At 42.2% G+C, this 27,876-nt stretch overlaps 1 protein-coding gene across 9 annotated transcripts in view; it reads left to right on the forward strand.

Annotated features, from left to right (window-relative positions):
* RERE (arginine-glutamic acid dipeptide repeats) overlaps positions 1 to 27,876 on the forward strand; it is a 232,806-nt gene that overhangs the window by 138,742 nt on the left and 66,188 nt on the right. For all 9 annotated transcript variants that reach the window (XM_080563755.1, XM_080563751.1, XM_080563754.1 and 6 more), the window contains 4 exons: positions 1,880 to 1,928; positions 5,665 to 5,789; positions 6,501 to 6,600; positions 18,730 to 18,828. In XM_080563755.1, coding sequence (XP_080419881.1) covers positions 1,880 to 1,928; positions 5,665 to 5,789; positions 6,501 to 6,600; positions 18,730 to 18,828 — 373 coding nt within the window. The remainder of the gene's footprint in view (positions 1 to 1,879; positions 1,929 to 5,664; positions 5,790 to 6,500; positions 6,601 to 18,729; positions 18,829 to 27,876) is intronic.

Consider the following 27,876-nt stretch of genomic DNA (forward strand, 5'->3'; position numbering starts at 1 on the left):
AAAATGGGGTTTCTGGGTGAGTCATTTCTCTGCATAACCTGGAAGCCGTAGGATGGTGTCAGCTCGACTTGCAGAAGCATCCATGGGAGGAAAGGACTTTGACACGTTCTCCCTTTTGGGAGAGTTTGGCACGTGCAGCTGCAGCGTAGATCGGCTTCCCAGGAAGGCGGCGTTGTGTAGGCATCGGGACATCAGCCCGGGTATCACAGAACCTGTTCAGAGTCCTGTCTGACAGGCCCCGCTGTCACCTTGCCTTGGCTAAGGTCCGTTCAGATCTGCTGCTGCAGTTTCCCCACTCGTGAATAAAATTTCACAGTGCTCAGCACGGTCAAGTTCAGTTTAATAAACATTTGCAACGTAGTTTGATGTGTTGAGATGAAAATGTTTGTAAAGATATGCAAACGGGCATGTCAGAAAATCTCTGGTTTTATCTTGTGATGATACTCGCTGCTTTGCTTGGTAGCTTGGCACAGGGCCGGCAGTTTCTGGTGGTGGTTCTAATTTCTGTTTTAAAGAAATGTGGTTTTCTTGATGGCTTGCAATCACCATGAGCGTAGCGGGGCGAATATGAAATCCTGCAGGGCAGCAGCTTGCTTGTCAAATGATGTCGTTATTCCTAAAACAGCAAATTGCAAGATGAACTCAAGTTTGCTGTGCCAGGTGAAGGATAGTTTTTAGGCTTCTGCATACCTTCTCCCTTGCCAGTGGGTTAAAACTTGTAAATGGAAGATGTCTGTTTAAATACACGCAACCTGAAGGCGAAGAACAATGTTGGTCTTGACACCGAATTTCTTCAGGTTTGGTTCTGGTCCTTAATACTTATTTTACAGGCATCTGGGAGGGTGACGGAGCTTTCTTGACGGTAGCTGTGTTCAGTACCCCGCGTGCTGGTGCTGAGGCACAGATGCCGTTGTGGACTGGTGAGGTGGCTCTTGCCAAGAGCTGGGTGAGGAAGGAGATGGCAGCAAACGAACGCCATGGCTTAATATAGCCACTGGGAAAGGAGTATGCCAGTAAATAATTTTGTTGGTGTGCCTTGCTGATTATATGGTAATTCTTTTTATAAAGAAAAAGGGTCAAAGGGCAGGCCTTAGTGATAAAGAAGCTTTATTTATCCTTGGTTAGTCAAAATCTCATAGGAAAGATAGCTTCAGCCATGTCAGATAGCCTGGAAGAAATGGCATTATTGCTGCAGATTCTGGTAACACGAGGCTTTCTGTTCAAACGTTAATAACACATATTTTTTCTTCAAAATATTTTCTTTTTCCAAATGAAAATGCCCATCAAGGTGTCCATAAGGAACATGTTATTTCCCTCGTATTTTTCTGTAGCTTAGTGCTTTGCGTGTTGCGTGCGTTATTTTAGATCTGGTGTTGAAATAAGCAATTAATGGATCATCGCCCTCGTAAAAGTCAGATGGATGCTCGCTGGAAGGCGATGCTCTGCAGAGCAGGCTTTCGAGCTGGCTGACTCAAGCACTGAGCAGTTCAGAGCTGTAGAGAACTGTAAAAGGGCTTTTAAAGGATCTCGATTAGAAGCCAGCATTATTTCTGTATTGCGTGGCATCTAAGCTTCAAAAGGAGCACGATGTGCATCCCTTCATCAGCTGCCTGGTGCTTCCTGCTGCTGTGACTTCAGACCACACCAGGGAATTACTCTTGGCTCCAACAGTGTGACTAAAACCTTCCAGACTTGTCCCATTGGTTTTTATCATTTGCAGTGTGGCCTGTAATATCCTGAGTGTTTCTTTTTTTTTAAAAAATAATTTTTGCTTCTCTTCCATTTGCATTGCAAATGCAATGACAAAAAACGCAGACCATAAGCCTGAGTTTCATTAATCATACTTCGTTCTCATTACTGGTTTTTCTTTTTATATTAGGAGGCTAAACAGTACCCAAGGTGAAATCAGAGTTGGACCCAGTCATCAGGTAAGGGATTCTGTTTGTACTTTAATAGCTAGAGGACGTGGTTCTCGGCATTTGATCTGTTCAGAGGACACTTATTTAAAATTGTATCAAATAGTGCTCAAATTGCTCAAATACTGTGAATTTCTGAGAGTAATCACGAGTTCCCTAGAACTCCTTAGCTTAGTTAATGAGATTAATCTGTCAAATGTTGATATTTGAATGATTTTTACTAGTGAAAGTGCTATGGGATCGATTCTAGAATTGGATGACTATATATATTCATATAGGAATATGAATAACTGCTGGAAATTAAGGAGGAAAAAAACCCAGCTGTTGTTGGGCACGTTCTGGAGTTAAAAATGAATGCATGCTTAGCTGATTTTTACCAAACAGTATGTTAATTGACTATATAAAAACACAAAGAAACAAAACACAACTTAGTTTGGTATTGTTTTCCAGTTATAGTCAAAGTAGATGTTTTAACTTCCCTTTTTATGGTAAAATTGTCAAGTTGGTAGTATGTTACCTATGGCATTTGAAGTCCTTTTCATTAATCAATGTTTGAACAAAATGAAGTTCTCTTAGGAGTAAAAAGGCAGCAGGTTTCCAAGAAAAAAAGATGGCAAACTTACAAGGTAGGGGAACTTTAAACCTGCAAAAGATTTTCCTGACCAGCAAGTATGTTGAGATACACCTGTATTTTTATGCACGTGCTCATCTCTCAATCCAGGACATGGTGCGTTTAAGTGCGCCCGTTGTTACGGCTGTCACCAATTCAGAATTTGCTGTGAATTTGTTTTCCCTCTTCCATTTGTGACTGTGCTCTTTCTGGTGTCACGTCTGTGGCTCTGCATTTCCTCCCTGACCCACGCTTTCATTTGCAGCCTGTACATGCTCTCTTCATATTTTTACATGTTAAACAGAGTTTGGGCAACGGTGGCACTTGAGCGTAAGAGTCAGTGGGGCCGTTGTGTATTTACTCTTTTGTCACTTGTCTTAAAATGAAAGCAGTGTTTGTAATTAGAGCAATTTTGGCAGCTGCTAGGGATAGACCTTTTTCTAAATGCCCTCTTTGTGCCCTGCCATGTTCTAACAGCACCATGACGTAGTCTCCTACTGTCAGGAAGAGGTTAGCTGGTCCTCGCCCTTTTGTCCTGCATAATTTTGACACAGAACAGCTTAAATTCTTTTTGAATGGGAGGCACGGTAATGCTGGAGGATTATTATTGAAATATTATTATTATTGAAATATATCTCTTACATCCATACACTATGGAAGTCATGGCATAGTATTTTATTTGTATTTCCCAGGAAGCTTTTAATGTAATTATAAAAAAACACTTTCTGATGCTGTAAAGAGAGGATAAACTTCAATTTTAAAGATGGGAGAGCTCAGCAATGTTTGTTTGTTTGTCTCTGAGAAGTAAAAAGAATTGCAAGGTCTTAAAACCAGTGCCTTAATTCATTTGGGCTGTTAAAATTTGAGAAATCATACCGAATGTGTTCGAGTAGTGGGAAATAGAAGATATTCCTTCTGTCTTTCATGAGTGTGGGAAATAATCTGCTCTTACAACATTAACAACTGTTCTGGTGGATCTTTGGTGGATAGCTGGCTTGTAAGGCCAGGGCTGGCACTGGGAACAGTCTCCTCTGCCTCTGGGGCTGCCTTTGTACCATCCCACCGCTGGATTTTTTTGCATCCCCGTGATAAATATTCATTCAGACTCCTTTTTCAGTCTTGTTTAACAACTGGTGATAGTCAACGTTTGTATAATTTAATCCTCGAGGTTGCTTAGTATTGAGAGGAAAAAGTTCTTGTCAATTAAACCTGTATTATTCTTTCTGTTAGTCATAATAAGAGTACTGTAAGTGATACTTCCAAAACAACCTTCATTTCAAATTGTCATGTAATGTTTTGGCAGGTAGTAATCAGCTGTGCTGGAAGATAAAATTGCCAGGTGCAAGTATGGATGGAGAAAAATAGAATGAAGGAAGGTCCACAGTTACCGAACACTGCTAATTTTTGCTGGCTCACTACTTCAGTGTTTTAAAGTTGCACAGTTCTTTTATTATATGCCGAGCATCTGTGGTTCTGGCTAGTGTCACCTCCGACAAGATGTGTTCTCATCCTGTTAATTAGTGTAAGGTTTAATCTCACGAGATACGAATGGTGGGTTGCAGGTTTTGGCTGAGGTAGGAAGTCACACTGGAGATTTTTGCCGCGTTGTGTTGCAGTCTCATTCATTCAATGGGAGGTGTGTGAACAGCCCCCTCTACGCACAGCTCTCTGTTAGCTCCGGGTATGGGCACGCTTCTGCCTTCCTGAGAATGAGTTATATGCACGAGAATCCAGAAACACACCCATAACTACCCTGAGGTCCCACTGGTGTTTTCTGATGATTTCTGCTGCCTTCCTTTTCCTTAAATTATTTGTTGCAGAGGGTACAGGACTGCTGTTTGTTTTGTGTGTATGCAGATGTCAAACTACTGCTTGTGTTTTAACAGGGAGTGGGGATGTGAGCGGAGCTAAATGCTTTGGAGAATTGCAGTTATCAAAGTTCATGTATGGAAGAGGAGAGGGATAGCAGGCCTCTACTAAATGTTCTCCTCTGGAAACTTCTGGCTAGCAGCTGACCAGAGGTGTTCAAGAGGAAGTTGCTCTTAGGAGGAACTCAAGTAATGCTGAGCTTGTTCCTGGGGCACGCAAGGCTGAGCATCAGTTTGTGAAAGCCCCTTGGCTGCTAGAAGGAGGTCGGTAGCATGCAGAGCTCGCACAGAAATCGATGTCCTCGTGGTGTGATGCTTGCTTATCCTTTTCCCAAAGAGAAGCTCAATGACAGAGCCGCTTTCCCAGGGAAGAAGTAAAATAAAGTACAGATTAAAGAGCAGAACATGAAAGACATCTGAACCTGCGACTTGTAATTACTGGTTATGTATAAACGTTGCCTCTCAAATATGTTTAGCGTTGTAAGTATAGGAGGTAATTATAGGGCTTAAAAGCTGTTTCCGAAGAGGCTCTCAGCTATCTCATCCCATTGCAGTAGATGACTAAAGATGCTAATTGAGTCTCTGGATACAGTGCAATGCTTCCTTAGAGGCAGGGTTCATTTCACTGAGCTATCTCACTTTCAGGAAATTTCTTTTTCTCTTTGGATTCTTAATAATTTACAGAGGATTTTGTTAAAACTTAATGTCAAATGTATATTTTTTTTACTGAGGTATCAAAATAAAACACATGCTACCCATATTCTTGCTGTCTTTTATCGTTATAGCAGTATGTTTTAGCCTGGCAAGCAGGAGTTGTAACAGCATCTTTTTGACAAATGAAATCTATCTTTCACAGTAGATTGTCCAGCAGTATTTGATTTTAGTATAGGTGAGGAGTATATGTGTGGTTCAAAATGGCTTAATTCCACACTGGCATTTCTGCAGGCAGGATTGCACATGGTATAAATATAGAAGGGCTTCACGCTGGTGGACTGGGAAGTGGTTTTAATCCCGCGTGACTGGCAGACAATGAACTGCCCTTTTAAAAGGACTGATGGATAAAGTGGATAGATCTTCATGACTCAGTTTCTCCATAAATTTCAAAAATGTGGATCTAATCTCTTCGTCATCTGTTGCGTGAACATCTTCCATCTATGAGTTGGGATTATTCCAGAGAGTTTACAGACTTTGGTACTAGTAACGCTTGTGCATCCTCCTAACATTGACAACTGCAATGTCCGTACGAACTCTTCTTTTTTTTTTTTTCTAGGCAAAGCTTCCTGATCTGCAGCCATTTCCTTCCCCAGATGGTGACACGGTGACACAGCATGAAGAGCTTGTGTGGATGCCGGGGGTCAACGACTGTGACTTACTCATGTACCTCCGGGCAGCAAGGTAATTACAGCCAGGCCACTCCCCACATCTTCAGAGTGCCCTAGCAGACATGTGGGCTTCCCCCTTGTGCAACAGTTGGCTATGGTCACTCCTTTAGTATTTTTTTGGTTTAACGTGGCAGTCAGCTGGGTAAACTGAACCGTTTAGTCCGATACACGGATGTGCTGGTTTGATGATGCTGGGTGAGCACAATCGCTTTTCAGTTATATACAGAATTTTAGTATGCTTGCTAGATTAATTAGATTAAGAAATATCAGGCTTTTACACTAGTGGGCCTCATAATTCAGAATGTGAGTAAATGAATTAATTCTAGCTTGCAACAATTCAGAGATGTTGGGAATCTGCAGTTTAAGCCAGCTTTGTAACGTAATTAAACTAAATTTGCAATAACAAGTTTGCTGTCTCTGGCAAGACTGTGCCCTCGTGCCTGTAGGTTACATCTCCCATAGTCCTAATCACGCTATGGTACTACCGCAGTGCAGATTTTTAATTAATACAATCCACTTTACATTGGAATTATTTCATATGTCGAGGTGACAGGTCTGTAGAAAATGGCAGCGTTCATGCGGTGCCTCATTTTACTTATTTCTGCAGTTTGCAAGGCCCTGAAATTCGTTATTTAAGGTGTAAATGTACTATTTCTGTATTGCATGATGTGTGCATCAAACAGAAGCTGAAGGATTTAAACTTTTTTCCCCTCAAACTCTGAAGGAGCATGGCAGCTTTTGCAGGCATGTGTGATGGAGGATCCACAGAAGACGGTTGTGTTGCAGCCTCCCGTGATGACACTACACTTAATGCACTCAATACAGTAAGTATACGGAGCTGCTGTACGGATGAACTTGTTACATTTAATTCTTGGCTGCTTTAAACCAGAAATGCATAAAATATTTAGGAGGTAAAACTGATTTTGGGATGACACCATGAGTAAGTCAGTAGCTTAGTCTATAACAACTTTGCTTCAAAGACCACCTAGGTTTCAAAGACCTAAACCTGTACTGTTCACTCTAAGTTCACTAAAAATTTAACAACAACACTTTTGGGTGATGCCTTTAAGATTTGAGCATGTGCGAACGTTCAGTGTAGCAAGCTGCTCAGGTCAAGCCCACCAGCTTAGAAGGGTTGCTCACCCAGCTGACACCTGCCCTGGCCACAGGTGCTTTCATTCAGTCCAGCTAGCTACTGTGTGTAGGAAAGCAATCTTTATTTCATCTCAGGGCACTGAGTTTTCCTTCTCTATATAGTGTTCTGTACGTGGTAATGACCATCTGAAGTTTTTCCCACGTGTAATTCAGTCTTCATTATTAGTACTTGGCTGCGTGTATGTGCAGTTCTCTTGCGTAAACATAATGTGTGTAAATAAAGTGTTACCGAGTGGTTATATAGGTGTGAGTGTATGTTCAGATGTTCACACGCTTGCAGCGCAGCCACAGTAACTCTTTTGGGAAGGGTGGGGGTCACTAACACCAGTAAATCATGATACATGGAATGGTAATTCAAGGCTCAAGCTGAAACAACCTGTCTGTCATCCCGTGTTTCTCAGTAGCAGAGTGAAATCTCTTGGCTTTGTATTCCCCGGAGCCCTGTGTGCAGGTTCTGGGGAGTTGTGGTGGTAGTGACTGTAAGCTGACCTTTGCATCTTCATTGTTTCCTTCCTGAAATATAATAAAAGGAATTAAGTATAAATGGTCATCTGCTACACTGAAAAAATACATGGACAGATCTGCTGACAGTACTAACAGTTTTTGTTCTGCCTCTTTTTAAGCCACCTTTTATGCACAAAACATATCTCAGGGGCTTGAACAGTTGAGTTCAGGAGCTAAGTGATGATTATCGCAACAAAGAGCGGGTCCTCTGTTTAGAGGTAGTACTGTAGGCACGTTGGTCTTTGGTTTTATTAAAGTGAGAGGAACTGACCTTATCAAATTAATCACATCTATTAAATATCCTTTACTGATTCTTTACTCTCAGTAAATCATCTCATTGCAGGGAACTTTTAAATGCTTCAGAACATTAAAAGAAGGTCTCTGTAAGCTATAGACCAGTTTGTAACGGGTCCAGTCTGTGATGAGGTATATATAACTCAATATCCACACTAAAGTTAAAATTCTTGTATTCTTAATGGGAAAATCGTTACTGATGTGAGATTAGTTTACCAAAAGCACTTGCCTTTTGTTTTTGCTTCCATTTCTGCCTGATTACACGCCTTCCAAGGAGCGCATCACTTTTTGTCTGGTTTCCTGCAGCACAGGAGTAGAATAGGATTAAGACCTAAAATATGCCCCTATAGTATTTATAAAATAAATGGCAATAGCACTTTCATTCTGCAAAATGATTGAGATATAGTCAATACACTCACATGTTTAACCAGCTGAAATCCAAGATGAAATTTTGTACCCAAATTAAATGCTTGTTCTCACTTCCAGATCTGCAAAGTCAAGTGTTATTTCTCAGTTAGCTTTGCAGCATACTTCAGAACCGAGATGAATACATAAATCTTACTCCTTTGCTCCCTTTACTTAAGACAAACCAGCGTGTTAAAGATTTTTATGCTGTTAAAGAATTGCAGTTAAGTCTGTATTGCACATCCGCTTCGGTTTCTCATCTGTTTTACATGTTATTTCCTTCCTTTCCCTTGGGATGAATGCCATCTGGTTCTGGTGTCTTACCACTCTGGAGTATTCTAAGTTGTTCCCTGACATCCTTCTTAGAGACTCAAATCTCTGCTAAGACCAATAATCATCAAAGAGGAGCTTTTGGAATTGGAATTTCTTTCCTCTTGTCATCTATAATAAAAGACTACTGCAGAAAATTCATTTAATTTCACTGCTTTGCTATCGACTTTAATTAGCCCCTTTAATCCCTTGGGAGTTTATGGAGCCTGTAGTTGCACTTGTAGGCTTCTTGCATCCAAGACTTTGCTTCATCCTGATATATTTTTTCTGTTCTTCCGTTTCTTTTTGTATTTCTGGTGCACATCTATTTTAGAAAATCGGCGCTGATTCATTTTCTGAATGGGGGAGGTTTTCACACTTGTGAAATAAAAGCACTATGCAAACTCTTAATGCAACCCATTGAAGAAGCTGGATTGTTTTTGTGTCAAAAATACTTCCGTTGTTGTCATGGCTCCCGCCACGTATCACATCTTAATGTGTAACAGCAACTGGTGTTCTTACAGTCAGCTCGTGTTAACCTTGCCGCCTTCTTCCAAGTTTCTCTTGGAAGTCTGGTGGTTCACGTCCTCTCTGTTCCCCTCTAGGCTACTTTTTCTCCCTGTATTGATACCGAGTAGTTCCCACTGAGCAGAGCTCCTGAATGTGGAGTGTTGGATGATCTTGGACGTACCATCTGGAAGGTTTGACCTGAACAGAAAAGTCCTTTAGACTTCTATGATGTTTATTTTATTCCTGCTGCAAAGCTCTCTGTGCGCTGCAATTGGGGATCTCAACTTTTCGAAAGCAGTGGAAATACTTGATTTGCTCACTTTGAATTTTTTCTAGAGAAGTGTTTTCTTACGACCAACAGTTCTCTCAGGCAGGATGTTTTAAGAAAGTTACTTATTTCTGAACCTACCCTTTTTGACTAATTTAACGGTTTAGATGGGTGATTTGTTGTCCTGACAAAAGGTGCTCTTCTAAATCTTTCTGTTCACAGTGTATTTAAAACAGCTATCAGGTTTATCTGATAAATAACTTCTGAGAACGTTACCCTGCCCTGAGTTGTGTTTTTGCTTAGAAATTATGGTATGTAACCCAGAAAATTAATGGAAGAGAATTGATACGGTATGATTTCTTATTATGGAAATCCAATAAACTTCAGAGCAGCACTTCATATAAATCAGTTTTGACAAGCTCCTTTGGTAGTGCTTTATTTATGTAATAACAGATGCTGCAGCCCCCAAATGATTTATTGTTAATTACAGCAGATAGAAATGAAGATCATGGAAGGCCCAATGCAACATATATATCAGCTCCTTGAGGTGATCGTTCACTTACTGTTACAGGTACACCTCAATTCCTGCTCCTTGGTTGGGCTCTTGAGATTTTGTGCCATGTTTGTAGTTGTAGCCCTTAAAATTGCATTAGACCTTAAAATACTGGTCAGGTGAAGTGAAAATATGCGTATTTCTGGGTCCCTTCCAACTCGGATATTCTATGATATTTAGTAGGCTTTTGGTTTACCGGTTTCAGAAGTGAACTAGAGTGTGTGAAGCCGTTTGACTGGTGAAATGGTAGGTGATGGAAACAATTTCTTTTATAGCTGCTCAGTTCCTCTTACCTTGTGAGCTGCAGAATCACATCTCTTCAAGTCAGAACCCTTCTAAGTGTAAAGGGAAATAGAAATGTTAATTTGAGTTAGTCCCAAACCTTGTTTTGGGTCACTGTGGACGACATTACTGCCTTTGGAGGGCCAACATGGTTAGCCCGCTTTTGTAATTAATCCTCTGTAGCAATGCACTTTGCCCTCTTTAGCCCTTCTGGGCTTTGAGCGTGGATAGGCTTCGCTTCTTAATAATCACAAAACCACCAAAAAGCCTCCAAAAAGACTATATGCACAGGATATCTGTGGAGATCCTTAGTTTGAAAATCGTGCAGGAGGGTCAGGACTTAATTAGCCAATATTTTTTTGCCTGTTCCAAGCTAATTGAAATTTGGAAATCCTTAGAAATCATTCCCTTTCCAAGTCAGGCCAGCTTAATTAACTGTCTTATTTTGCTCACCATTCTTTACTCGCAAGCTCATTGCCCACTCTAATGACATGTTCAGTGTGGGAAAGCATCTGACACGCTGCTTTCTTCTATTCCATAGAAGGAAGGAAAAAATCCCGTGGAATTATTTTTAAAAATGGCCAGTTGTGGTGCCAGTAAGTTTTACTTGTGGATAAATTTCTTTGTAACACGTGCATTGGTGTGTAGCCTGGCCCATCTGTAATACAGATGTGGAGCTGGGGGGGAAGAGTTCTGGTTTTCAGATGACAATAAATCCTGCACTGAAATGTGGCAGGGTCAAATTGGTGCGTGTTCAGACAAGCAGGTGAAACTGCATTTATATTCCTACGTGTGTGTCCTTGTCCTCCTGTATAGCTGTAGAGGTTCCAAATCTGTCATCACATTATGCAGAACTCCTCTTAGGAAACTCAGCACTTGGGTATTTCTTCACTGTGGGACTGAGAACTCTTCGGAGGCACGACCCTGTGTTTGGTTATGGAGAACGTCCTTTTTGTCCTCTCTTCAGCTAGCAAACAGCGTCAAAACATTTAAGCAGGTTATTGCACTGTGGCTTGCCATGTCAGACAACTCAGGGTAAGGTTTTCCCATGTGATTTTGTATTGCCATAAGAAAAAAAAGTAATAGAAGTTTAAATATTCCTATAAAAGGGCCTCAGAAGCAGAAATGACGTTGTGTTTTGCTTTTACAACTCTCACATCATGTGAGGCATTAAAGAACAGGTTAAAGAACATCATTAGAAGAATGTGTGAGAGTGGCTGGTGTCCCAGGGAGCTCTATGGGAAGTTTTGCAGAAGCTCATTGAGGCGGAGCTGTGTGTAGGAAGGAGGAGTTGCTAGGGATTTCTTCCCCTGTCCTCATCTCACCACAAGGGTGATGTCAGACCTGCACTGAAATCATGGCTTCATCTTCCCTAAATCATGGCTTCATCTTCCCTAAATCATGGCTTCATCTTCCCTAAATCATGGCTTCATCTTCCCTAAATCATGGCTTCATCTTCCCTAGATGAGTAAGCAAAAACTAGCAAGGCTGTTGGGTTGTCGTACTTAGGATGGAGGTATCCAAAGGCTGGAAGAAATGACTTTTAAATGTCTTAATGTGTTGAGGTGTTACAGGAATTGGAAGATCCTGCAGATCTGAACCATCAAAGGAAGCGTTTGATGCTACAACAGAAGATAATACCGCTTAAGCTAGCGTACTGCTGCACAGAAGGAAGAGGAAAAAGTCATATGCTAATACTGTACAAATCTCTCCTTACTAATAGCGTTGTTCTGACTTCTCGTAACACACTGTTACACGGGAGCACGTCATTATGAGTGACAAATGTGACAGCGTAATATCAGTTTAAGGAAATTCAGTTCGAAGTAACATGTCACCCAGACAAATTACTCCCTGTTTTAACTTGCCCTTGGACAAGATTTTCTTGTTCATTAACTACAGACAGGGTTGAAAGCATTAAAAATTATTTAAATATATGTTAGCATTTCTTATTATTACTAGTTTTCCTTTTGGATGAGTCTTCATTAACAGCTACTCTCATGGTTCAAATGAGGTAGCACAGCACTTCAGGGGCCATCGCCGTCTGCCTGGGCGTGTTGGAGAATGAAGCCACTTCAAGTCCATGAGACAGTTTTGCCACTTTCAATTTTCACTCGTCCTTATCCTTGCTCTTAGGGGGAAAAAAAACTTCCGTGCTCTATTTGTAAGATGAGTCAGGAGATCTTTCAAAAGAAACTACTGAAAGGGCTGTGAAAATGACTGCCACGGGTAATTCCAGAAATCATTCTGGAATATATAAAATATTCAACTTTTGGAAAGTATTTCTTTAAAATGCTCTTGCATTTAACGTTGCTACTTCTGTGGGTAACTTGCAGGGTCTTGCCCTTGTGCAGTGCTAGCAATGCTGTTGTGCTGACCCAGGAAGGAGCTGCCCCAAGGAGCTCCCTCTGCTGTTCTGCATTTCGTGTCTGTGCATTGAGCTGTTCGCAGTGGCCTGGCAGTACCCAGTGTGACGAGGGGATGCAACACAAGCATCTGGCTTTTTAATCTGCATCATTAGCATCTAGATCACTCTGTAGCAATTAGAGCTATATAGAGGCTTAAAATAGATGAGAACTAGGGGTAAGAGATGAAAGTTGCTGCATTTTTAATTTTTTTTCCAAAGTAGCGAGGGCTGATTTCTGTATTTTCCAAGCTGACAGATGCCACAAATCAGATATTTAAAAACCAGAGCTAGCAATAATTCTCTTCTGAAGCAGCTGTATTGATTTCTGTCACCTCCTGAACTTTTTTTGTTAGTTTCAAATTTTGTTGCAGGCCAAGCTGTTAGACAACTAGTTATAAATCAGCGCTTACCAGCGAGCTCGTTGGCGAAACAAGGCTGTCAGGCAGAGGCTTTTTGTTGGATAGCTTGGGTTCTTGATTGCTTCAAGATTTTGTTGTCCTTGGGCACCAGAGGGAGCCCAGCAAAATAGTTTCCTTGTCCAAAAAGGCAGTGTTTTTTTTTCTCTGATCCAGATTGTTCAGTGTGCGTGCAGCAGGTGGGGAGGAGTTAAAATTTAAAAAAAAACGGGGGTGGATCCATGGCATTAAGGAGCATTTGGGGCCAGCCTCTCGTTGGGCACTGGGCATGGCTGATAAAAATCAGACCTTGCCGTTTCGGAGGATGAGCATTTTAAAGAAGGCTACACATTTGGAAATAGGCTTTGGTCTTTCACCTAGTGCAGTGTTTGCTGGGGAGGACGTTCCACTTGCAGAGCAGCAGAGACAAGTCCCCCTGCTAGCGACCGGCCGGGGTTGCCAGGAGTGCTTGCTTCAAACTGAAACCGCTCGGCTGTGCTCCCAAAAGCAGCCGGCTGAATTACATTTCATATTAAATTAGCTATCTGGATTAGCGTAATTATGCCACCAGAACTAGCTACTCGAGCCACGTGGCAGTAATTCTCTCTCCTCTTTTCATTTTCCTTGTCTTCTTCTCCCTCCTCTCTATTTTCTACCTTGTTAAGCAGGCTGCAGTTTTACAGAGCCGCTGTCTATCTCGACCGTTGTTGGCTTCAGTGAGAGGAGCAAATCCCTTGCTAATAATCAGTGTTCTTAGGCCTGCGTAGATTACAATAAATAGAGCTTAAATGGGGGTGTTATGTAAACCTTTTCTGTGCGGTACCAGGCAAATTCCAGCCTCTTTTACAATTCACTGCAGCATCCCGTTTGACAGCAGTGAAAAATGTCTTTTGACTCTGCTGTATTACTCGAGGCTTAAAACGCTCTCGCAGTACCGGTGGTATTTACCTCGTGTTGGGCAGGGCAGGCTCTCTATCTCTGCGCCCTGACGAGTGACACGATGTGTTCGTGACCGACGGTGGTCCAGGGGAAGAGCCAGCACTTGACCTGGAGGGCTCCCGGCTCCCAGCTCTGTCCTACGGACGCCGGACACGTCTGTGTCCCCACGAAAGCACAGCCTGGCTGAAAATCCCTTCTGCTTTTATTGGCTTTTCTGGGTAGGTTTCAAAGCAGTTGAGCAATGCTCTATTACAGTGTGGTTGCAATTTTTCCTCGGAGAAAAGGACTCTGGAATCTAGCAGCGTTCTTAATGAACTGCAATTATTTAATACTGTAGCGTGAATGCAGCCTAACTCAGCCAGGCTTTTCAGCGGGGATCGTAATGACTGTAATTGCGAAAGGATACCTCGCTGAAGGAGAAGCTGCCAGATGCAATGCCGTTCTGATCGAAAAAGGTCACGGTAAAAGGGACATTTAAATTAAGTTATAAATTACAGTTGAAGAACAATATTTTGATGAGCGAGACCAGGGATGTCAGAGCTGCAAGATGTAATTCATGGGTTCATTACTGAGCAGAGGTGCCTGACAGCTGAGCCATGCCAAAAGGAGAATTTATTTGCAACATCACGCAGACAGAAAATGGCAGCTCGGCTGAGAAGCTGTGGTGGAAACTTGAAACCTTGTGGTAATGTGCAGACTTTATGCTAATAAGGCTTTCCTGTGATCTAGAGTTGTTTAATGACTGTTGTAATATAAATGAGCTTTTTGGATACGTGCATATTGAGAATTCTTCTTTAATCTAAAATCCGGCCCAGTGATGCACAAGTTGCTTTATTTTCTGATTCCAGGTTTGCAAACAACTGCAACAAACGTACTTACACGTTATGTCACAGCAGTTCAAAATTTAGATGCTAGAGTTAACGTTAAAAACAATAATTCTCTAGGTGACAGGACGGTAATCTGGTGTTTATAGCAATACCTTGAAAAGTTCAACCAGAAGTTAATTAAACCATAGGCAGTCATCATTAGCTATTATTTATATGTTCAAGTTGCTTGCCAATAAAGTGCTTATATATATTAAATGACCAAAAGCAATAAGCAGAGAATGATCCATCAGCCAGATTGAAAGAAGCAGATTGAACTCGGGCACTTACACACAAATACATTTTTCCTTTTGCTGCATTATCCTGCTCCTGGCACTTAGAAAAGCATTTTGTCCCTTGATCAAAGTCACGTTTTTCAGGAGGCTCCAAACCCGGGCAAGTTCTCTTGTTTTCACTTCTGTTTGTTTTCTCTTACATGACTTCTTCCTTCTGTCTGTGCTCATGGGTTTTGTGGTTTGAATGTAACCACTTGGTCAGAAGCTACTGCTCCTATCGTCTGGTGGTGGTTTGGGGCAGTTCTGGCAGCCTGGAAACATGGAAATTTTTCGGTAACCGGCGGAGTTGCCTGTTAGCCCAGTCCTTTCTTTCTCTGTCTGAGTATCTGCAGACCGAGAGGTTTGGGCAATAGGGCAGCCAGGGGAAAAAAACAACACTTGTTGTTCCTTGAGGCAAAATACAGGTTCCCTCGACCGTACAAAGGGGCTTTGGCATGGCTGCGTGTTTTGGGAGGGAGCAAGGAGGGAGAAGGAACAGAAGCTCTATTCTCTTCACGCTGTCAAATTTCCAAAATGAAAAATCTTTTAGGTGGTAGCACACACAGAAAAAAGCATTTGCAAGGTGAGCTGGCAAAACAAACAGTCCTTTTTACTTGAAGATGGATGTGTTCCCAGTTCTGGAGAGCAAACAAGGAGAAAAACCTCTGTGTGCCCAGTAGAAAAGACATCTTATTTTCCTGCCTTTAAGTAGGTATTGCATACCAGAGGAGGCTTAAAAAAACAAGTTACGAAAGCTGTTTAAAGGCAGTCGCGTTGTTTGAGTGTTGGCACTGAGCACTGGCACTGCAAGTCTGCCTTTCGGCTCTTATCGTTTGGCTTGTGGGAGGTGGGCTGAGAGCACTGCTCCTCCTGCGTGGAGCTGCGGTCCTGGGAGCTGGCACTGACGTGGGCAACAAGGCTGGTTTGTGAGCTGGTTTGTAAGCTGATGCTCTGCTCCACGTCAGGAAATTTCACCTGTGGCGAGGCGTTTGGAAGCAGTGAGTCCTATGAAGTCATCTCGGGCGATGCATCGCGCTGACTTAGAGCAGCGTGAGGTGCTGCGATGGCCCTGACGTGTTAGTGCGTCCTTTGCAGCAGCCTGCGGAGATGGGAGCTGGGACAGGGGATGGGGAGGAGATTACTTTTTGCAAGCTGGTTGCTCAGTGAAAGTCCAGATAGTTGTAGTTACTGCACACGGTCTCTGTAACTCTCTTGTAGGCGCCACGTAGAAAGCTGAATAGAAAACGATCCTGGCTTAGAGTTTTCTCTCTTGTTCCCATTATATTAGCCAAGCACTTGTTTTATTGCAGTAACACCCTGTACGCGATTGTTACTTCAGCTGGTGGTAAGGGAAAAAATGTTCAGGCATGCAATTAAGGCAACGCTGGTGATTGTTCTAAATCCCCATCCCAGGCTCTGATCAGAGGTCTTTGTTCAGCAGTGACCTTTTCTTCTTAGAAGTCCTTAACTTTCTCTAAAAGACGTCCCTCGAACACAAACAAATCCTGGATGCCCCAGTGACTTGGGGCAAGAGGTAGAAGAGCACCTTCATCAGTTCAAGGCCTGCTCGTACTGTTCCTGGAAGATTTGAGACAATTTGTACCAAGTGTTACCTGTAACGTGCTAATTTCTCCTCTAACACAGCCGATGACATCTCCATGCCCACCAGCAGGAGGTATGCAGCGCAGCTCTAGAGGGCTGTGCACTTGGGCTTTCACAGCTAACTTCAGTCCTCGGTGGTTTTGGACCTCCCAGGTGTTCAATAGCGATTGTTTATCAAATTGTTTTCTGGAAACTCAGCTATTCAGGTGTTACAAAGGAGGCTCCAAATTACTTGGAACTGAAATTTCACCAGTAAATAGAATAAATTAGCTGTTACTTTCAATACGTTTAGGGACGTCACTAAGGAAAGTAATTCCTAGCATGCTCTGCACTGCGGGTGGATGGGCTTTGCAGGCTGTCACAGTCTGTTCTGTGGCATCCATGACCAGAAAGATGCGATGTTAATAAAATAATTGGGAAGATCGCATGCTGTGATACATGGTACCCCAATTCCACCATTTTGTGAAGTGCCCCAGTATGATGGACAATGGTGCCTTGTGTGAGCTCAGCACTCTGTCCTGGGAAATTTCCTACCCACTTATGATATTATTGAAAAAGTGAGCCCTGTTTTATTTAAAAAAAAAAAAAAAAGGTAGTGTGTGTACAGATTCACCAGCTATTTAAAACCTGCAAAGGCCCGAGTCGACAAAAGCCAGGACGTAAAAGTGAGGGCCATACAGATGTGCGTTGTTCTCACAGCTGCATGAGCCCTGCTGGTGGTGCAGGGCTTTGCTTCCACCTTGCCAGCCTTCACCATGGTCTGCAGTGGCCCTTGCAGACCTGTTGAATGTTCTGCCCTATCGTTCACCGAAATAATTTCACTTTTGACATAAGAAAAATGAGATTTTTTTCCCATCCTCCTGTAATCAGGTTTGGTATAACCATATTAATAGAGACAAAGTAGTTAGTACCTTGTTGCTGTGCAGGAATTGTATCTTCATCCCTGTTCAGTTCAGCAGACTGGGACAAGTTCAAGAATTGGAGTACTCATTGAAATGTTTTTGGAGAGGGATAGGGCGTAGGGCTGGCAGCACAGATGCTTCTAGAGGGTAGGATGCAGAGAGCTTGGGAATACGTTCAGGGCAGGAAGGAAAAGCAGGAGATAACGTATGGAATTACAGTTTGGTTATTGCTATTATAAAGAAAATTTTTAGGATCTATAAAAATCTGTGATGTTAGTCAATAGCTGTGGTGTCCTTAGCACCTTGTTTAGCAAACTCGCTCTTGTCTGTGCAGGGAAGTCTGCATGCAAATCCTTCTCCCTTCTGGGTATGGGAAGATAATTCAGTTTCTGTCACCCCAGCAATATGTCTCTTTCTTTTAGATCACTTTCCGAAGATATAGAGCAGGCTCCTGACTAGTCCTCCAGTTCTTAAAATCCCACTGTACTTTGAAGATAGGACAGGCGATAAATCTACAGCGTGCTAAATGTTTTCTATCAAGAGTTAAGAGCTGGAGATTCTCCTGGGCTCGTTGCTGAATGTTTTTCTCAGTGTAGTTGTTTTTCTACCTCACCCTGATTCAAATGTCTACTTCAGACAGCTTTTGATCATATACTTACCTACTTTTATGGTAGAAAATAAGGTACGGTGTAGGCTGTGACCATCTGAAACAGTAATGTCAATGTAGACGTTCCTACTTGCCTTTATGTACTCCTCTTTGTGGAGTCTTTGTGTTTCTTTTCCGTATTTGTTTTTCAATAACACGTTGATCTTTGCAATGCAGTAAGAATCCTGTAAAAAGAAATTTCTGGGTGGTAAATCTGACATCCCGTAGCTTGTAATCGCTCCTGTATGTTAGGTTTTTCAGGTTGGCTATACTAATTGGAACAAAGTATTGCTGTGTAAAATACAACTTGTTTGAAAAATGCTTTGGAGCTTTTTACAAATTTCCTTGGAGTTTATAATGTAAAAGATGTATTTTTAAAATATAACCAAAAATATTCAGTGCTTTATGGCCTCAAACATCATCTGGGAGAAATCCAGGAAGGAGGGGGAAAACCATACTTGTTTTAATGCTGTCTCTGCTACTAATAAAATTCCAATTACCTTCAGGTTGTTTAAATTCCACTTCATATATCAAGAGTAGAAATAATTAGGTGTAGAGCATCTCATGTGGCCCCCTTTAGTTTTTTCTCCAATATCGGATCACTGCTAATTCCATTGAATGTTCTATTTGTCTTCTTTATTTTTTAGCTACACGAAAGTAACTATGATGCTGGAAAAGCCCTGCAGCGGTTGGTGAAGAAGCCCGTGCCCAAGCTGATTGAGAAGTGTTGGACTGAAGATGAAGTGGTAGGGAAATGAATTATTCCCTTGAGCCTTATAGTTCATGTTGCTTCTCTCATTCATTTTATTTTTTTCCTAAAGAGGTTATTTTTATGGGAAAGAAAAGACGCAAATAATTTATTGCACAGGATACATCTTTGCACACTCCTGAGTTAGTGGACTCTAATTCAGGGTACAGAACTTTATTAGGCTATTTTTCTAATAAAGAATGAGAGGAGAGGATCAAGTGACTGTTGTTGAGAGGACTCCGTAGAGCAGATGAACAGCTGGAAAACCTCTGGGCTCTAAATTTCACTTCTGCTTTCACCTCCAGGCAGGCTGGCCCCATCCATTAATTGGAGTAGGACAGGATGTAAAAAGGCACATGAAATATTGTCCTGGATTTGTACCTGCTGGTGTAGGAGGAGGCTCCCAGCGTCAGCACAAGTCGGCTAATGGGAAGCTAGATAGCAGTGTTTTCTCCTAAACCGAGTTTTAAGTCTCTTTTTCCCTTCATACGGGATATTAGAAATTGCTTGCTGGCATTGTTCTTGATGGATGAGTCTTTGACAAAGAGCAGACCAAAAGGAGATAATAGGGAAGCTGGGATTTAGCCACGCCATCTGCATGCACGCTCAAGTATGCAGGACTCGTCAGGCTCCAAAACCGTGCTGAAAACAGCGCATCCATCTTAAACAAAGCTCCCAAAATAATGTATGGACATGATGAATGTGGGGCGTACAGTAAATATACAGCACAGCATCATGTCCTCACTGTTATGGAACTTGGATTTGGGTCCATACAGTTTAACATTCTGGTATTCTGCAAGCCTCATCCACACGCACAGCCTAAGGAGGAACCGGCACGGTGATTTCTCTGGCGTGTGCAGGTAGTTACAGACCTCTAGGGTATCTGGTTGGGGCCGTAGTGCCAGAGGTGAAGGAACATGTCAGCATGTCATTCCTTCCTTCAGCCAGAGGTTGAGGTTTTTGGTCTATATGGCTTCAGATGGAAATTCCTGCTATTGATATTAGCCTACTAAAAGAGTAAGTAGTAGCCTATTAAAAGATTCTGCAGTCTGATGGGGGGGGGAACAACTTCTGACCTGAGAAAGACACCTTTTCAGAAAAGCTCTAATTGCCAGAGAAGGTGCTGGGAAAGCACTCCACACTCCCAGTCAAATGGACCACATTTTGTATTCCGGTGTCTTCTTGCAGGATTTGGGGGAGATGATATCTGTGCAAGAATTAAAAAGGCAAAGGTTTCTCCTTGTGGTTTGATTGTTCTGCAGTTTAATTGCTGCAATTGTGAGATTGCTGCTGGCTTAATTTTTATGTGTATGACATAATGCAACTGTGCTTATTAAAGTGTTTTGTAGGGTTATAAATCACACGAAGTTGGGAGCAAATTCTAGGTTCTTAATTTGCTGACAGCTAGTAAACAAGCAGATTCTTATTCTTTCTGAATAAATAGCAATATTTGTTGCATTCAGCACAAAAGTTGCATTTTCTGGCAGCGTGTGGAAACCAAATGCTGTTGTTACAACCCTTTGTTTGTCAGACCTTGCAGCTTGAGCTCACACAGAAGTACTTGACTGCAAACAGGGAGACACTTGTGCATTTTCACTATGTGGGAGAAGAGAAGTGCTGAACAAGTTCACTTGGATTAAGTCCTAAAAATATTTTGCATTTTAATGCTGCTGTTAAATGCACTTAACAAAATAGATTTATGTGAGATGTAATGTGTAAGAAGATGGTGCCTCCTTAGCAAGCTGACTAGGCATGTCTGGGTTGGTGAAAATGGAAAAAGGTTATTTCCTAGCTCAATAATTAGGTGGTGGTGCGCACTAAAATAGAAAATCAGATGGCTGAAATTTAGCTATGATAAAATATTTATCGAAGAAGAACCTCAGACTCGCTTGTGGTTTTTACCTTTCACTGTCCAAAAAGCTGCTTCTCTCATGTATGTTAATAAATATGGTCTAAAAGGAAGTAGAAATTCAACTCGTCACGTGTACCTACCAGGTGTCTAAATGAAAAATCTGATTCGGGGCAAGACAACATGGTTCACGTAAAAGAGATGAGCAAAGTTTTGTGGATTGCTGGTTTTTTTTTTTTTGGAATGAATGAACTTTTAAGGTAGCTAATTGGTAGAGTAGAAGTACATTTGGAAACGTAAACAAAAATACAATTTGTGTTCTTTTGTTAAGTAATTAAGCTGGCATTGGTGCTGTAAAATAGAGCTGGTAATAGGTGGTGTTTTTATGGGCTCTTAACACTTTTTAATTATTCACATGGTGGCTGGAGAGACTTTTTTTTTTAAGCTCTAGTTTATCTGAAAGCCTTTCAAGGATTTATTCCAATGAATTGCGTGTACTTGCTCTCTCCTCATCCATACCCTTGTGCAAGAGCTAGATTAGGGCAGGCCAGGCTGTGTAAACCTGTGTTCAGGTCGGCTTTATTCAGAAGCCCAACAAAGAACCTTTGTGGTAAGGAGGGTGCCTGAAGTGGTAGGGTGGAAGAAGATCATGTGCTAGCACGGCAGCAAGGCGAGCAGAGGGTGAGTAAAAAGCCTAGAACGTGCTTTCCTAATACGGTTTTCGGCGATCTCGTCACAAAAGGGCATTTTGTTTGGGGCGCTGGCTGTTGGAACAAATGCTTCAAGTGCCTCGTGCTCGCTGTGTTTGTCCTCGCGCTGTCATTACCTCCGTTTTCTCTGCCTACATTCTTTCTGTAGAATGGTTAAATTGAACGCTGCCAACTCCTCTTCTTCTGTGCTGAGGGTTTTTTTTTCATTCTCCTTGTTTTTTCCATCAGCTGCACTATGCTGAGAATGCCAGAGCTGCTGCAGCTCGGGGTTTTTGATCAGCAGTCCGTGTTAAATGGTAGAGAACAGAGCCTTGCGAGCAAGAAAAAGCAAAATTTACTGAAAAGTGAAACATTACTCCAAAAGTGCAGCCCCTGTGAGTGCAGACTAATGATCGTTAACTCTATAAATCATTGTCAGTCTCTGCTCGTTTTATCATATTTGTTCCTGTTCTGTTCCATCCAAGTTTCCAGAAACACTTGGCAGCCCTCCAGCCTCGGCAGAGCCAAAGATCAAACTGTGCTCTTATTTATAGACAGCTAAGCTCCACCTGCAGAACTTCATAGCTTGTTTGTCTCCGGCAGCTTGTAGAAAACTCCAGATTAAAGCAGCTGCACTGCACTCCTGAGCCTTTCTGGGGCTTGCAAGGCAAAGTTTCCTTCTCGTTGGCTCCGCAAACCTGCAGCAAACTCCTCCTGCGCCGTACGTAGGGTGCTGCAGCTGCACGGGAGCTCCACAACCACGTGTTTTTCAGAGGAAAAGACTGTGTCAAACCCCAAATCTGGCCAAAATAATTAAATTTCAGGGAGAACATTAGTGTTAAGTGTGTCCCCCCCCACGTCGTGATGGGAAGCAATGAGAAGGAGGGAGCCTCAGGTGATGTGGGGCTGGTGACCTGAGAGTGGCACTAGTGAGGGAGGTGGAAGACCTGGGTCCAAACCATGTCCCCGTTTGTGCTGGGCTTCATCTCCTCTTGCAGCCCAGCAAATACCTACCGAGTTATTTTTATAACTCGTATGAATAGGCAGGTGCCACACCAGGCACTAAGCTCTGCTTAGTTAACCCCCTGAACTGGGAAAGGCTCTGTAAATGACCAGCTCCATCCCAGAATGGCTGAGGCTGGAGGCACCTCTGGGACCACCTGGTCCAACCCCTGCCCAAGCAGGGCCACGTAGAGCAGGTTGGACAGGACCACAACCAGAAAATAATTAATAAAACTAAGTCACAGCTTCCCTTGTCTCGTTTTTTTCCGCTCCTGCGATTCTGATCCTATAATATTCTCCTTCCCCCTTGTAGACCCCACAACAACACGCTCCCCCTTTTGTTATTATGAGTTAATTTTCTGCCAGCCCTGTAAGGTCAGTGTCCGAAAAGCTTTGCTGTAAGAAGAGGTGAAGTTGTATGGCCGGGCAGAGGGAAAGGAGCACCGGGGCAATGTCAGGTCAGCAGGTGGCAAAAGCAACCGAAGGGGAAGTGTGGGCACACTGATGGAGGGAAACAACTGGCTCGGTCCAAAAGTCATCTTCAAATGCTGTGCTTCCTTAGGTCAAAAATCCTCCGAGTTGGTCGGTGTGTTACTTGCATGAGTGTTTTGAGTGAGTTTCTACTGTGCCGGGGTGGTTACCGTAGTTCCTTCCTCTGTGTCTATGACAGCCAGGCTTTGTCCAGCACAGGTCTCTGCAGCTTTCAGGAGGATTTGTGATCTGATGCTGTGTGAATAGCTCAAATTTATTGTAGTTAGCATTTAACTCTTTCTGCGGACTATCCGTTGCCCAAAGATTAAGCCTTTTTTGTTAATTAAAAGCACTTTGCTGCCTGTCACTGATCTATCCGGTAGGAGTTGCCTTGCAGTGATCAGAACTGATTAAAATAAAGGATGGAGGTTATTTTTACTACTGATGAAGTGGTTACAGAGGTTTAGATCAAATTAAATAGAGGATAAAATTTACCACTGATTGAATTAAACGGAAGGCTCTGTAAATATGAAGATGGAGGTTTGCTGTCTCCCTGGTGTTTCTAAACCCATGGCTATTTTTAAACCTTTCTCATTCCAGTACGTATATTCGGGGGCACACTGAAAACCACAGTCTTCCCTCCTGCCTAATAAAACCAGCTGAAGCAGCTCCTTCACTGATGCATCTAGAGGCAGCTCTAAGAGCAGCTGCTTCCTGTTTATAAAGGCTGCTGCTCCACCTGACAGCATCAATCTCCAGTGTGACTTGGTGAGCAGGGCTTGGTTTCTCTTGCCATGCTGACAAATTTACTCCTGCAGACAAATTCATCGAGCAGTTGTGGTGCAGAACGCCGCATCGAAGTGCTTTCCAAGCAAGCACCCCGCAGACCAACGTTGTGCAGCATCACCTGGTGGGATCCTGCTTCTTAGAGCTGGGCTGCAGCGCCAGCCAGAAAGCAGCAGTGAGGTTCCAGGTGGACGCTTGGTTTGGGAAGAAGCCACGCAGCGTGCTGTTAGGACAGAGCAGGCTGTTTTGACCACGAATGCCATGCCTGACGTGAATGGCATGATGCTGGGGCAGGGGGACCGACCTCACCCCTCGTGCACTTGACAGGCCGATGTCCTTCACCAATGCAAGGTTAGAGTAGCCCCATTTCCCTTCCTTTTCTTCAGCTGTCTTCTCTAGTCCCCAGGACCTGGTAGCACGTGGGCTCTGTGACGCTCCGGTCCGCTCATCCTGCGTGCAGCCATGGGCTGTGGCATGGGCAGGACGTAGTGCTTGCCTTTCAGTGCACTGAGACAACAAAAAAGCTTTGCTGGAGCTCAGCCAGGATTTTTGGAGGGGAAGAGAAGTAATCTGTTCTGCATCTCCTGGCCACCTCTAAAAGTGGCTTTGTGTCTCTGACAGTACGGGCAGTTTTGATGCAACAGTCAGTGATCCCTATTAGGGGTGTGGTGGTGCTGGTCAATTAACCTTCTCCAGATGGAATTATTTCAAAAATTACGTTGAAATTGTATTTTGAAACATACTGACTTAGAGCTTTTTGTCTATCGGGAACGACTGCAACTAACCCCATTTGTGAGCACCTGTATTTGAACTCTGGAGCCTGTCTTGAGGACGTGCCGCTTCGCTTTCCCCATTGCCAGACCCAGAGCAATGATCTTGAGCTGCTTTCAGTTTAGTTTGACTTGAAACACCCCCATTTTCTGCTGTGGTTTCAGTGGAAATATTTCCCAAGAAAAATTGTCCTAATGGGATTTCCATTCTCTTGGGACAAGACGTGCTCTGAAAGCAGCTTTTATAATTTCAGTGATGTTCAGAACAATTCCGAGCTTACGCTTGCTCCTGGTCCCAAAATGAGCTGTATCTGCACACTTCCATTTCAGATAAATAACCTATCAAATGACTGTCATTTACAACGGATACGATGTTCATCTGAAGTTTTAATTTAATGAAATAGTTTTCAATTCCGGTGTGCCCAATGTATTGGGAACAGTGAAGGAAATAGTCCAGTTCTAGTTGTTCTTCGCAGAACAGTTCTCTTTTTTTTTGTCTCTATTCAGTACATGCTTTTTTTCTGTCTTTTTATCAAAAGTACCACCAAAATCAATACAGCTTACAGGAGAGAGAAATACAAATCAGAACTAAAAGAGAACCTCTAGTTTATTAGGTTTTTAATTAAACATGATGAACACATTTTAAATAACACAAAGGCCTCAGGCAGAGCTGCATCTAATCGAAACAGATTAAGTCACCCGTCCACACTTGGGTAGTTATTAATTCTGTTTATTTATGCATGCTTGCTGAAGGCAGAGTTCACTGCTGCTGTGTTGCAGTTTATTGCACAGGGAGGCTTTTGCTGCATGGAATTGTGCTCCTAATTAGCATTCAGATGTTGATTATGAAGAACACTGGTGAGGCTAATTGAACCACCTCTAAAATTCAGGGCTGCCTTCCAAAGTTAAGAGAATCAGGGTGAAGCAGTAGTTTCCGCATTATTTCTTGGACTCTTCCTCCTTTTTCTCTTCCCATTTGTCCCATCTTTCAAGAGATGTTAAAATTCTCAAGAAGAAAATGTAAAATGTTCCTTAGGAAGGAGGTTTTACTCGTGCATCTCCGTGCAGAATTGCTGATGACACACTGTGACATCCTTGATAACTAGCTTTTATCATGAAATATGCTGCCCTTTAAATATTTTACATTGCTTTTGATGTAGAGTAGTTGAGGTAAACAACCTAGATTCAAACAACCTCTTAAATTTATGTGCAGGGATAGTTAATCCTTGCTGGCGATAAACCTTAATTGGCCATGTACATGGATTTACAAGTTCATAAATTTTAAAATATCCACACCTGGCTTCAGCTTAAAGCTCATTTGTCATAAAATACAAGTGGAGATCTGTCTGCCAAAAATGACAAGATACAGCAAACTAATTCCCTAACGTGTTTACGAGTGTTTGTAATCCAGTGTAGCTGGTCAAGAAATTACTTATGCAAAACACACGTACTTATTTGCCTGGCTTTTCTGCCTGGAATCATCTTCAAATGTCTCTCATCTGCCCTTTTTGGAATATCTGCTCATGAAAACATTGTTTTCATTGCTCATTCCTTTGAAGCCAGCCTTTTCAGTTATGCTGGAAGACAGAGCTGCTTACTGGGGCAAAAATACCATGAATTTTATTTACTGTTTATATGGCAGCTATAGAAAATGTGATTCATAGCAAAATTGAAACACAGCCTCTCGAACGGTGAGAAGGGAAAAAAAAAATCATCAAGGGATATTTGAAAAGGAGGCTGGCATTGCAAGGCTGCGTTTGAGTAATTGAGTGGGCTTAGAAGGTTAAGATATCACTTGCTGCTTGGTTTTAATTTTTTTATCCATAAAAAGTAAACATTACAGCTTCTTAGCAGAGTACCAGTTCCTGTTAATGTTTTCTGGACTTCAGGAATTAAGCCGTCCAATGCTGTTTGCAAGTGCGTTAGTCAAAAACAGCTGAAAATTAACTGAGGATTGAAAGAAAAACAAGCCACGGTCTAGTAAGTCCTCTATTTTAATAAGAATAAATCAAGTTTTAGTTTAAGAATAAAGGTGGGAATGTACAGTCCAGACTGTGGCATATTCTAAGAACTTAGGCTGTAAAAAAAAAAAACCATCAGTCCTCATGGTAAAAAGTAACTGATGACGGATGAGACTCGTCTGCTTGGGGGGAAAAAAAAACAAAAATCAATTATTTAATAGTTGCATAAAACTCCAGTTACTTAGCAGTTGACAGATACACGAAATTATGAGGTGTAATAAAGCCAGAAAATATAATGTATAATCTGGCTAGGAAAGGTGAATTTAGTTTAAATACAGCTTTTTAGACAAAAGATATCCATCTTTAGGGTTGTGATTAACTTGCATCAGTCTTTGATCCAAGCCCTTGTTTAAAGGGATCAATATTGCACATACAGCACTGAGTTTATTGTCAAGTCCTTTTGGAAATGAGACAGTGAATTAAAAATCAATTATACGTGCAGAAAAGTTTGTGTAGGGCAATCAATTTTGTCCTTTTAGTTTGCAGAAAGATTCCATTGTTTAACCAGCTGTGAAGAGGAATGAATTTTAAAAGCCTCCAGCAAATGAGATAGCCCAAATGGGGTGGGGGTAGATTCAAAAAAAATTATTTCAGCATTTCATGTTCAGCAAAGGCTGCCTTCAGGGATAAATCTATAAATCCTGTCAGTGACCTTGGCTTCAAAATGGGTGATTTCACTGCTTTCGTTAATCTTGATCTTTCCACAGCTGCCAGATAAGTTAGCCTTTTCTTAACAATATCATTATAGTTTTTGTTTGCTTTGTTTAACTGCCATATGTTTCTTGATTCATCGTCTTTTCTGCCTTCATGTGGAATATTTTTATCTATTAAGTACTTACCATATTGCTGATCCCCCAAAATAATACAACAAATATTTACACTGGCCAGTTGCCACGGCTCAGAGGGCTATTTCTGCGCGGGGCCGGGAAGCTAAACTCCGAGCTGAACTCCTCTATAAACTAAATAATTTGTAGGTGCTTTCACAAGTTGGGCTTTGGTTTTGTTTCCTAAAAAAAATAGCTTTGTAATAGGGAGACAGAAGCACAGTTCGCTGTTGCCAGAGGGAAGGAATCTGCTGCCTGGAAGATTAATAAATGCTCTAGCAGTTGATTGTTGAAACCATGTTTTTCATCTCATTTTCAAGGGCGTCTTAAAAATGGAGATCGCTTACACTTCGTAGCGTTCTCGATCATCTTTCCGTGTTCATTTCAAAATGAGAACAAGACACTGGGGGACTTGAGAGATTGCGTCTGTTCTCCCATCGGGCAGAGTGGTTATTTTATAAATGAAGAGGGCCAAAAAAGCTGTCCTTCGTAGTTTCTTAGCAACAGAGCCGGAGTCGGGTTTAACGTCCGCGCGTACCGTACAAGTGCTATGTATAGCAGCACGAGCTGTGCAGCTCGGCAGCGTGGCGGCTGAAACAAAGGGCACTCACCCAGCCCTTGGGCAGGGGAAGAA

This window comes from Anser brachyrhynchus (genome assembly GCF_964034855.1).
Source record: "Anser brachyrhynchus genome assembly, chromosome: 21".
In the NCBI taxonomy this organism is placed as follows: Eukaryota; Metazoa; Chordata; class Aves; order Anseriformes; family Anatidae; genus Anser; species Anser brachyrhynchus.